Source organism: Chaetura pelagica, unplaced genomic scaffold (assembly GCF_000747805.2).
Source record: "Chaetura pelagica isolate M959 unplaced genomic scaffold, ChaPel_1.0 scaffold108, whole genome shotgun sequence".
NCBI lineage: Eukaryota > Metazoa > Chordata > Aves > Apodiformes > Apodidae > Chaetura > Chaetura pelagica.
Window position 1 is genome coordinate 4,047,391 of NW_009970718.1, and position 12,877 is coordinate 4,060,267.

Below are 12,877 nucleotides of genomic sequence, written 5' to 3' on the forward strand. Positions count from 1 at the left end.
TTCCCACACTTATCCATATGCAAATAAGAAAGGAAATACTTCAGAGGTTTAGTTTTGGTCAAGTTGCTGCTAGAAAATGCAGAAGAGAAGATGCCTGCTGTTCCCTGCCAAACTAAAATTTGCAGGGGAGGACAGATGAATATTCTAGCAGTTAGCCATGTTCAGATATAATAACTGTCATAGAACTTCTCCACTGGGACTTGGAGATAAGCAGTGTGTTGATCCAAGATATGGATTGCTTAAACGGGTTGAGAAATTTAACTACAAGATGGAAACTGGCTCTATTAAGTGGAGGAGTAGTGAAGTGCTGCATGTGACCTACCACAATGGCTGGAAATCTGTGGCAATGAAAAACAAAAAATATTTGTTTTACATGAAACTACTGACTTGGTTTTGAAACACAGTTCATAATATTACTCTGACCTGGCTGCTGATATGGCCTGTATTGTCTTTGGTGGTTTAAAGGAGCTCAATGTAGTACTTAGGGCTGGGTCCTGGGAAGGGAAAGACTGCTGCATTTATCCCTTACCATCATTTTGGGGTTGAAGTTGATTGTTTAAGATCTGAAGGAGCCAGGTGTGTGAGATATGGGCTACCTGAAATGGATGGTCTCATGGAAGGAATGCAGCTTGTTGCAGCTACAAGAGTGAGTACAGGCTTCAAGAAGTATAATGTGCAAGAGGAATCTGGAGAATCCTGGACCTGTCTGAGATCAGGAAAAATTACATAGGTGTGGGAATCCATATTGGTTCTTGGCTGCATACTGGAAGAGGGACTTGTGGGCTTCACTTCCCCATGCAACTTACTGTCTTTGCAGGTAAATCCAAGTAGATTGGAAGAGGCCTTGTCCCCTCTATTACCGGTTTGTACATCCAGACACAGACATACACAGACACCCCAAATCATGATCATTATTACATCAAGCATAACTCATTTACTTTGAAATGTTTCTTGGGACACTCGTGGTTTTAATAATCAGATTAGAAAAACTAATGTCTTATTTGTGCTTGGAAACATCATCTTTGCTCTGACGTGAGAGAGACCCACTTGATCTCTGGGAAAAGGGCAAGTGCCAAAATCCCGCACAAGCAGGAAGCCTGCAGCCCCTCCGAGCTGGGCCATGGCAGGAGGCTATGGATGACCCCCAGGGGTGGCTGATCAGTGCTAGTACAGATTTCATCATTTCCTGCAGTCAAGACATTTTGGCTCAATCTCTGTGAGCAGGCCAGTGTACGCAGCAGGCTCACTGCTCCTGGCACTGCTCCTTGGCAGGAAATATCTGCACCCAGCGCTGGCCTCTGGTTAACTCTTCAGCAGCTTCTTGTGACAGCTCTGTTTCCTGCGGTTGGTATTCTTAGGAACTTCCTCACTTGTTCCCCAGAAAAACACATCCCGCATATGCCATTTTCATTTGGAGTCCTTGCAGAGCAACAGTTTCAATGCTGGTGCTTCCCCAGTCATGTCAAAAGAGCAAGCACAAACCCAAATATTAGAGCAGCAGCCATTTTCAAGCCAAACTTCTGAAGGTTTCCTGATTGCCACTGTTTGCTGATGGACAGAGAGGGAAGCTTTCATGCTCTCCGTGGCTGCTTTCCACGTTTCCACAAAGTTGTGGCTCTGCTGTGGTGTTTTTGATGGCTGTTTTGTTTTCCTCAGCTGTTGTGCTGGGCTGCACTCCCCTTGCTCTGCCCACAGTGGAAACACCTGCTGGTCAGCACTATTATTCATCTCCCAAGTCTTCAATGGGGGTTCAAGCAGGGCCTTCAGGTGATACTGCTGCAGGCAGGGTGAGGTTCCTGGGGGCAGCTCCCAGCCCACGCTGTCTCTCATGAGATCTATCTGTCTGCTCTGTGTAGTGACCTTGCTCCCAGCCCTGAGATGTGCTCTACCAATGCATTAAATCATTCCACTGAACCTGGCAGGAAGGAGTAATATTGGCTATTCATGAACGGCTTATTCATGAACTTCTGTTCATTTTAGCAAAAGGCTGATGCCTGGTTTACCACATTAGTCCCAGCCCAATAACTCCAGAGTATTTGGGAATACCTGCAGCACCTCACTCAGTTCCATTCCATTTTGCTCCAATCTGAGCGGTTTGTAGATGATGTAAGGAAGATTTTTAAAGATCACCAAAAGACTAGCTGTATAAGCTACACTTCCTTTACAAGACTCATACTGAATGGCTTATTGTTGATAGCCATTCAACATATATCACCTATCAATTTACATTCTGCAGTTGGGAAACCTCCCCCCCCCCCCCCCTCTATATATGTAAATAATAACAAAAAGAAAAAAATAGCACTTACTTATAATTTAAATAACATTTCCAAACATGGTTGGTGAGACCACATACCACTGAGATAACCTGGCAGTTCTCTTACTGGAATATGTTTCTGTTTGTTTAAACATTACCCAGCTTCAGATGTTTCTCCTGACATTTTCCATTACAAGTAACTACAGCAAGGTGGTATTTTTGTGCATTTGTGTTGAAAAACAATCAGACTAAATAATTTGGCCCATTTGAGAATAAAATCAGGAAAAGAGGATGTTTTCCCATAGTAAAATAGTGAATGATTTTTCCGTGGAAAAGTTGCCCCTCCCATTCTCTGCAGCATGGCTTTGCACCTGCCCAAAGGCTGGAGGGACAAGAGGTCCCTGAATTTAGTGTGGAATTGGGCATCTCAGGGCCACCAAAGGAGTCCATATGGGACTACTGGAGAGCTGGGACATCCAGAGAAGAAAATAAGGTTTGTAGTTGGAGTGGAGGCCATAAAGAGACCAGCAGGGCAGAAAATAGGAAAGTCAAATGAAGATGGTTCTATCTTTGCCTGAGTACAGTGAATGTGTAAGAGTGGGAACTGGACTTGGGCAGGCATGTAGTCAGGAAGGCAGTAAGGTGAGGGAAGGTGACTCTCAAGAGGAGCTGGGAGAGGTGGTGTTGCTGGGCAGCAGCCAAACAGGGACTGGGGTGAGAGCAAGAGTGACAGAGGTGACAAGGAGTCACCTTACAACAGCTGAAAGCAGCTGTGCAAGAAGACAGAAGGAAATGTGTGTGCAAGCAGGTGGGGTTTAGACTGTCATGCTCAACAGAGTGCAACCAAAAAGGTTGAGAAAGTGGCTGCTGGGCACATCTACACTGGAGACAGGATGGCATGTCCACGTTCCCAGGACAGAGCTGGGGGCTTCCTTGTAGCACCTCAGCTCCTTCTGGCACTGAAACCGGGGCATACACCCATCTCCCTCTGCTCTGCTTCTCCTGAAGGGAAGCCTGGGCACACAGACTGAACAGGAGCTACCCTACAAACATGTGTAAGAGATAAGCTGTAGGGGACCTTGGGATATGACCTGATACCATCTAGTCTCTGCATGAATACGTGGGGGTGAGGTGCAGGGACATGACCTTGGGATAGGTCAGATTTGGCAAGGCCAGGGGGAAGAGAGAGGTAAACTTCAGGGGAACCAGAAAAAAAGTAGAGATGCCATCTCTCACCTGTAGAGGTCTGGAGATTCCAAAATCTCAGCATTGTGACTAAACCTTAAGTGACAGTTTATCCTTCTTTTGGAGCAAAGGCCTTGTGGTAGGTAACATGGTTCGAAACATGGGATTTTGGATACTGTCACACAACACAATTTCTATTTTTTTATCATCATACCATCTCATTCATCCCACAGGGTGAGCCAGCTCTTGGAAGGAATCAGAAGAGTGTAGAAAAGACTGCTTCACACATATATTGTTTTGGTGAAAATGCCTGAATGTGGAGAGGTGGACTTAACTATTTAACTCATTGAGCAGCATTCTAGGGAAAGAGCATCGCTACTGCTATGGAATTCCTGTCAGATGGTAGGCAACTTATGGTATTTCCAGGCTTGCCCACCATTTCCAAGTGGCTAACTTGATATTTAGGGTTGTTTCAAGAATTATAATCTCTCAAAACCTCTTTGAAACACGCTTCAGATACATGTAAGGAAATGCTGAAATACACAATAAGCAAGTGCAGGACATTAAATTGTGGGCTCAAACCACAACTGCTTCACAGTGCTGCCTCTCCACACTTCAGGTTCCCACATGTGTAGACAGATCAACACCTTCTTATGGGTCTACAACATCGTGAAAATGAGTAATCATTTGTATTTCACAAAGATGACATTAAAAATTACAACTGCAGAAAAATAAGGATAGTAATTCTTTATTATGACAGGCATTGGATTTTGAGCAAATACATGAACACTGTGAACACACAGAAAATGTGATTAAAAAATAGAATAGCTAATCAGTGGGGCTTCCAGCAAGAAACATATGATCCTGTAGGTAAAGCCTAATTCTGGGGAACTTAGTTATGCCTCCTTAATATTCCCCTTCTTGACTTGTTTCGTTGCATATTTTACCAGACCAAGTTACACCTCCAGTGTCTCTCACAGCTAATTTAGTATTTGTGAAAGATTAAGCTTCATATGCATTCATAAATTTCTGGAGAACAAATAACTGATATGCTGCACTTAAGTTTGTATGCAATTGCTAAAATACAAGAGACACATCAGCTTTGGAAATTTTAACAGCAGCAGTTATTGTTCTCCTAGAGATTCAGTTACAGGAAAATATCATAGGGTCTTGGCAAGACTCACTCATTTGTAACACTTAAGCAAGACCTAACACATGCAGTCTTGTCTCCAGGTATGTCTATACTGCTAAAAATAATGTAATACATGTTCTTTGCAGAATTTATTCTCCCATTTTCTTTAATGTCCAAACATCCCTGCTCACTCTTGCAGTGTCATAAATGGTGAACTTAGTTGTGTGCTAAGCTTTCCTTCTCCCCCCTTTCCGAAAAGTCCTCCTAATTAAGTTAAACATGCATGAAATAGATACTTTTAGTCATCTGTAAAGAAAATCCTTCAAATTACTCCCCCCAAAAAAACACCACAACTTCGTTTAGGATTATCTATTTATTTATTTCAGTTAAAACAAACATACAATGTTTCATTGAAACTGTGTTGCACTCCCTGCCAACAACTGTACCTAGAGTGTTGGCCTCTAACAATACAGTGGGTATTTACATATGTACATGGATGTACTGCAGGATACCTGAATTTAGTGGCCTAACAAATATGTTAGATTGTAAAAGCTGTTAAGTTGCTGCATTCAGGAAATCGCTACATCCAAGGTAAATTTTAGAGGAAAAGTATACATGAACCTGAACGATGCTTTTTATGGACCCAAATGACTCCTGTGTTTATTGCAACATATACATTTGTAATAAATACAATCTTAGTGTTTTCTTATACACCTTAGGTGTAACACATTTCTTCCATTGCTGTAGGCATTACATTCTGTTGTAAGAGTCTTTCCTTTGACAGTTGTACAGATGTACAACATGAACTCCTTGAAATGATGCAACATCAGTAATGAGAGAGGAATATATACATAAATCCCAGATTCCAAACCTACATTATATACATTATACTTACAGTATATACACACATACAATTTATGTACAGAGACTATCATAAATATTGAAAAATAGGTTTAGTTTTAATGGATTACTGTTTTATAAATAACATGTTACATTTATGACTGAAATATCATGGAAGACATTAATGTCTAACTGAGGTGACAAAACAGTGGTTTAATACTGAAGCTGCTCTTCTGGGGTGGTTTGCAATGTAGGCAACTTTAAGCAGAAAAAAATGTAATTAAAAATCGTACGTTGGAAATCAACCCAGCCAAGTGGAACTCAACTGTTGCAGGTAGAGTCAGTCATCAAATGATAGAACACACAATGTAAAATCTGGAAATTGCTACATTCAGAGAATTAAGTGATGTGTATATTATGAGGTGTCATCACAAAAATCTTCCTCCTCTCTGGCTCCTGAGAAGGACTGTGTAGTAACTTCTCATTTATACCCCCTTCTTCTTCTGTGGTTACTGAAAGAAGGTTATTTCTCACTTCCATATATGTTTTTTTTTAAATGCTGGCAAGGGAAATGCTTAATCCCTGGTTTGCTACAAATTGCTTAAAGCTAGACAATATTTTAATCCTCTTCCACCTCTCTATGTTTGTGGAAAGGAAGAAAAGCTGCCGAAGTACCAAGGAGGCAGACACTCAGCACTTCTGTGGAGATCAGGTAACACAGGCTTGTAAGCCATGGATGTACAGTACCTGAGGCAGAGAAGTACCTAAGGAGTGTTGGTCAGTGCTGACTCCAGGATGGTTAACTGCCAGTTGAGTACCACTGAACTAATAATACAAACAACACAAGAGGATTCTAACTTCTCATTACAGTTTCACGCTACAGACTTAGTGACCAGTACTTACAGTCATGCAGAAGTATCAATACAGAACACCTGCCATCTTTTTTCATAGTTTTCAAATGGCTGGGCAAAGATTGGCATTATCTGCCAAACAGTGACTGTCATTTAGATTTGTTCCTGATTAATTCTACAAGAGCAAAAAGTCTCAGGTACTGCTTAATCAATGGATTACAAGCCCTTCCTTGCTCCCTCTGACTCAACGACCAAGTAGAATTTTGTAATACGGATTTTTAAAGTATGTCAGATGAAGACAGTTGACCCCATTGCCATGATTATTTCATTAATAATATCTATCTAGGCTTTTGTACCCAATATTGTTGTGTTTGAGAAGCCAAGTACGCTGTTATACATGTGTTTTTTCTCTTCAACCTGGGATAAGAATGAAAGAGTAAACATGCACTAGAAATAAAACAGCTAATCACAACCATACAGCACCTGGTTCATCAGCTAGCTAAGGCTCATAAGAAACTTGCCTATTTCTGAAGCAAACAAGTATGAGATGACTATCCAGTCTATGAGGTTATCTTTAATACTACTATACAGTATAAATTGGAAGAGGAATCCCAGTTGTGTACGCAAAGAAAGCTTGTACCAAGCATGGAATACTGGTGCAATTATTTTGTGGATTTGACTCAGAAACAGAATAGTCAAGTAATTCAAAATCCAATAACGGATGGGTAATTTGAGAAATACTGTACACTTTTTGAATATTATACAACTAGTAAGCTACAATAGGACCTTTTTGTTTTCCTACAGAGTGTTTCAAGATAAATCAGACAGAAAAAAAAAAGAACCAACATTGCTACAACTGACAGTGGACCTTAGTAATAAAGAGAACTCCAGGAGAGTTTTGTATTAATGGCACAATATGCTCCAGTGCCATTTAGTTGTTATCTACAACAGAAAAAAACCAAAACAAAACCACAACAAAAAAGGAAAATCCCCCAAACCCTGTTTTACCCAATTGCACTATTGAGTACCTCAAGAAGGGAAATGTCAATGCCATTGTTATGATTTCTAGATTAGCTGTTTTTCTCAAACGTACCCGTTTTAAAGGGTGGTAGTGTTTTTTTTAAAGCCTCAAAGTTTGGGTTTCTGCACCATTTTTCGAAACTAAGGTAACTGTAATTACTTAGGTAAACTGGCAAATGATTTTCAGGATTATTATTTTTGCTCTACTTTGAACTAGATTAATTTTATGAGAATCATTTATAATTAGATCATTTTGACTTAAAATGGTTTATTTTCCGATTTGGTCATAAGAAGCATTTTTAAAAATAAAATTTCCTCTAATTAGGCCTCTACAGAAAGGCAAATTAGATTTAATTTAGGGCACTGATTAAATATTTGTAGGAGCTCCTTTATGTTACTAATTCTTTTTAGAAAAACGTTTCTTAAAGTCAAAATAGTGCTTTTGAGGTCCATAAGAATTTTTGGTACAAAAAAATAATAGTGTTTCTCTTTCTCTCTCTCATTGGTTATTTAAACACTTTGCTGTAAATTAAAGAGTTATTTCTCACATCAAATGGTTCCATTAGGCACATTCAAGTAAAATAACAAAATATCCAAGTAACAACGATGAAAGCCAAACATGGCTTGATAAAAGTCTACAGAGAGTTCTGTCCATTCTCTGGAATGGAATAAAGTTGTCACTTCCTTCAGCCAGACACTCACGTGGTTTGATGTTAATATCCACTTCCATCATGCAGAATAGTTTCTTAAAGACAAAGTTTGGGTATTCTACAATCAGAAGAACCATCAAGAAAGAATCTGCATTTTAAAGGAAGCTGAATAGCTCATCTGCTTTCTCAGTAGGTATCTGAGTGAACACTGGCATTTGAAGTGGAGTATTACAGATTAAACCAGGACACTTAATGGCCATCAGATGGAACATTGTCGGTCCAGTCTAGAATAATGAGTGTCATACTCCCAGTCATCACAAGTATACCACTTAGTAAGAAGAATGCAGCCTGAAAAAAGAAAACACAGAAGAAGTATTTCAATTTCTGCTACTATACCCATCAAGTCATACCGATTTATGGCACAAATACAACTTCTCATGGAGGAAAAAGTAAAAGAGACAAGAGATCACAGCAACCAACAAGGAACTATGTATCTTCCTCACACTTGGGTTCCTTTTCCAAAGAAAAAAGTACAGTTGTTTTCAATATAGCAGACCTCACCCTTAACTGAGGGAAATTAACGTATCTGCTGATACCTGTCGGGCTGCACCACTGCACTGACTTGATTCTGACTCAGTGGGTCTAAGATGTGATTCCAAGTCAGTATGTCTAGTATCAGTAAAAGCACAAAAATCAGTCAGGATGATTCAAATGACCAGTGGAGGTCAGCTTTTATGGGGTAAAATATGTAATGAAGTCTTGCAGGAAAATTTAAAGGAGAACAACAAGATGTTTTTAGTATAGTTCTTAAGGGTGATCTCTTGAAACATGGTTCTTACCAGCAACAGAATGACTCAACTATTGTTTAGACTGGGGGCTGGGGAGTGTGAAAAGTCATTGAAGTGACCTGAGCCTTCTGATGGCAAACTTCTCAGTCTGGAGTCCCTACAGAATTCCCATGTTAACTACGAGAACATTAAATACAAACTCACTGACTACCTTCACCAGGACTTTGAAACTCTTAAAACATGAAGAAGGAAACTAAAGTTCTAGCTCTGAATTACTAAGCAAGTACAATTACTACATATTTGTCTATACATACCCCAATTTTCTGCACTGACTTCATTGGTTCCTTCTTAACTAATTTGATATAGAAGGCAGAAGGAAGTATAAAGATCAGCATGGCAGCTGCAGATGCACCTGTATTTAAAAAGCATAGAAATAAAATACTCGTGAACAGGTAGACTTAATTTAACTAGACTGGAACAGCATTTTCTGACATTTGAAAGGCTACTTGAACTGTCGTGAAAACACTTACCAATGAATCCAAAGATGTCTCGAATGGTAGGGACAAAGATAACAAGGACATTGGTAAATGCCAGAAGAGCAACTGTAATGGAACAGTGACGCCACCACCTAAACTCCTTCCCTGCCCACAACAGCTGGGTAATGGAACTGCGAATCTTTTGGAAAAGAAAAACAAAACAAAGAACTTGCTTTGTCTTCATTGTGGAAGTCAGTGATTGTTGCCTGAATTAGACTTTCCTTCTGAAAATATTTGAACATAATTTTCCTGAACATTTCAGATTTTAATAAAAGTTAAAAGACATGAAAATGATTTTAAAAATATTTAATTTCTGCACTTAAGATGCACCTCTGTGCTTTTGGTCCATTTCTCTTTTCAGTGATTCAATTTTCAAAGCACAGGCAGTGATAAAGAAAACAAAAGAAAAAACATCTGCCTTTAACAAAAATAAACATCAGATTTTTTTAACATCTAAGGTTGTTGCTCAACACTGTACACCTAAATGGCCAAAATTCACATTCACAATGTACTTACAAAAACACACACATAAGCTGATAATAAAATAATGTAAGTACTTTTATGAAGGGGCAAGATTTTTCAACTCCCTCAGAACGTACCAGGAAAACAATCTGACGTATTTTTACCTACTGCTCTGTAAATGTTACCTATTTATTTGAATTAACAGTATAGAGATACATCATCAAGCTTGTTAGAATTAATTTCCTTTTTCAGTTAAGAGAAAAAAATAAATAAATCTGTAAATTTATAAATGGGAGTTGCCAAATCAGTAAATGACTGCAGCAGGACAAGTGATGAAAATTAAAAATGGTAATAAAGTTGAAAAAACACATTACTTACTGGGAAAATAACTACTGGTACAGTAAGAGTTACAGCCATAAGCACAGCAAGGCGCACAATAAGAAGAACAATATCAGCACCCAGATAAGCAGAGTAGGTATGAAGCAGTTCTGGTTCAACTTTTCCTATAAAGAAAATAGTATTTTATAGATACAGCTGACAACCACTTCTGTTCTAAATCGTAAGTGAATTTACAGTTACAGCAATACTAATTGAAAGCCTCAACAGCTCCTGTAAGCATGTCTCCATTTACACAAGGAAAACTTGGGAGTCACTGAATCTGTTTTAATGCAGTTTGAATTCCTGTGTCTTGGGCCTAAGTCTATAACTGATCTTCTTTTGGGTGTGCACTTAGAAAAATACTGAAAACAAAGAGTGTGTATTTAGAACACACAGTAAATGCTTTCTTGCCCTAACTTAAAAAAATACTGTGGTTCTGCACAACATAATTCACTTTAAAGAAAGGTAATATTTACCATAAAATGTCAGGTATCCAAAGAGAGCAGCCAATAAATACATGAGGAACATGGCAAAAAAAGATACATAGGACACATTCATCATTCTTTTACGGCTTCGGCTATAAGAAAAAGAAATATTGTTAGCAATGAAAACATACTGGTTTATACGACTTGTTTGTTTAGTGAAATTACAGACACATTATCTAACACTTACCTTTTCAGTTCTTCATAGATAGGAAGAATTGCAGGATGGCAAACAAAAGAAAATGTTAGGATTGGGACAGCATACACCGTCTGAAAAATAAAATAATGTTTTTCTTAAGTATCTCGACAGACTCTAGAATTTAGTTTTTAAAATTTTATCAGTAAAATTTTTAGATTTGACTTAGGTACCAGTTTAGTTTTTGATAAAGACTACCTGCTCTTTACAACTGAAACTGGCAAAAATTAAAACAACTATTTAAAATTTTCTTAATCCCAGGTGTACCAAAGACTCCCACATCTCACTGAAAGCAATGCTGAGCTGAAGTATTTACATTCAGAATTATGCTCTCGATTTCACAGGCTTATCCATTGTAGCCTGATCTTGGTTATCACAAACTTCTTTGCCATGTGTGGAGATTCACCACTGTAATTGGGAGCATTCATGAGGGCTGAAACTGTGACCGGAGAGTTAGAAGTCTATTCCAAACCCTGGCATAATTTCCCATTCAGGTGCTTTTACCATTTCCTTCACCTTCTTCTGCAATAAAATGCCTTACTAACTTACTTGAATGGAAGCTTGAGAAATGCTGTGCCAAAGAGCGACAGATGCGTTTATTGCCATGCACCTCAGGAAGGCACCTCAAGCTCCTCTAATTCCTGTGTGTGGAATGTGGAAACCCCCAGTATAAAGGAGATAAACTATGCCTAACTCTACTAGAACAGAAAGCCATAGCACATCTTATGTTGACAACTGGGCAATTATTTGAAGGAAAAATAATCTACTTTATCTGCTATGTATTTAGTCTCTTAGTTATTTTCAAAAGAGTCTGATTTGTAGTTACCTGTGAATTGAAGATGAAATACTTTGGCTTACACATATCATCAATTGTTATGTTTTCATCTGCCAAAGATACCAGTGTTCCATTTATTGTCATATTCAAGACGTCACTGTCCATAGGACAAGGAATCTCAAACATCTTCCAAATTACCTAGAAATAAAGCCATGTGTTTATTATTACTTTGACTAATGCAGTATGGGAACCTTAAAAAAAACTGTGCTTCATTTCACTTTGAAATGCAGTTTTACAACCACTGGAAGTCTACAATATTATACTTACAACAATCAGAAAGAAGACCATGCACAGTAAGGAAAAGCCACTGGTATAGCCCAAATATCCTGTGTTCAAGAAAGATAAAAAAACCCCTTAGATACTATAAACAGTAACACCATTCATGTAATAACATTGTGACAATATGTATTCTGCCACTGATCTCTTTAGATTGCCATTTTCTTAGTGTTACATAGAACAAGTTAATTACTTGTTGACTATCTGCTCATCTCAACCCTGACCTGAAAGTTTTCAAAGACATATGAGGGTCTGTACATACAGTCAATTTGTAGTATTAAACTTTTTAACTTAAAAAAACTCAGAACACAATGAAAAACCGCATCAACAACTATGCAAATTATTATATACTAAGAATGATTATAGGATTAATCCTGATAGCATGCACTCTGAGATAACTTGGCCTTTTACCTTCTGTTTTTACTGATCCTCTTAATTTGTTGTAAGCAGTAACTTGAGCAAGCAATCCATATTGACATTCTCAGTTACTATGGTTCCGCTAAAGGATTCTCTGAACATGTAGCATGTTAAGTAAGTTCTTTGCATATACGGCTGAATTACAGCCATTTCAAAGCATCTGGTATGAATATTCATTTTAGATCCCAAACATTTGCAGAAAGAGATTTCATCTATTTACACTGCAAAGACAATTTAACTGCCTATTCTTTCAAGACTGTTACAGGATGCAAGTAACACTCCTACCTAGTAACAGTATTAAGCCATTTCACTGCTAACCAAAGTGGGTCAAACTTTGTGTAAGAACACAATTACTGCTGAGCTTTGCTCTGAAGCCACCCTATCTGTTGCCCTTTTGTTTTCCAACATCTGTAACTAAACATACTTGTTATTTTTTCTGAAGAATCTTATTCATTTTTTTAAGTAAGACTGACAGTAATTATCTAAACACTGATTAGTCCCAAGAAACAAGTTTGGAGACAGCTGCTAATTCACGTAGTACTTCACGACTCAAGCACTGTATTGATCCATTTCCC

The 12,877-nt window shown here is 38.4% G+C and overlaps 1 protein-coding gene across 1 annotated transcript in view; it reads right to left on the bottom strand.

Moving 5' to 3' along the window:
• Positions 1 to 7,836: 7,836 nt before the first annotated feature.
• SLC38A2 (solute carrier family 38, member 2) overlaps positions 7,837 to 12,877 on the bottom strand; it is a 12,114-nt gene continuing 7,073 nt past the window's right edge. Inside the window, exons 7-14 of the mRNA XM_010006305.1 lie at positions 11,877 to 11,935; positions 11,601 to 11,747; positions 10,769 to 10,848; positions 10,573 to 10,673; positions 10,097 to 10,221; positions 9,251 to 9,395; positions 9,035 to 9,132; positions 7,837 to 8,280 (exon numbers count right to left, since the gene is read on the bottom strand). Coding sequence (XP_010004607.1) covers positions 8,182 to 8,280; positions 9,035 to 9,132; positions 9,251 to 9,395; positions 10,097 to 10,221; positions 10,573 to 10,673; positions 10,769 to 10,848; positions 11,601 to 11,747; positions 11,877 to 11,935 — 854 coding nt within the window. The 3' untranslated portion in view covers positions 7,837 to 8,181. The remainder of the gene's footprint in view (positions 8,281 to 9,034; positions 9,133 to 9,250; positions 9,396 to 10,096; positions 10,222 to 10,572; positions 10,674 to 10,768; positions 10,849 to 11,600; positions 11,748 to 11,876; positions 11,936 to 12,877) is intronic.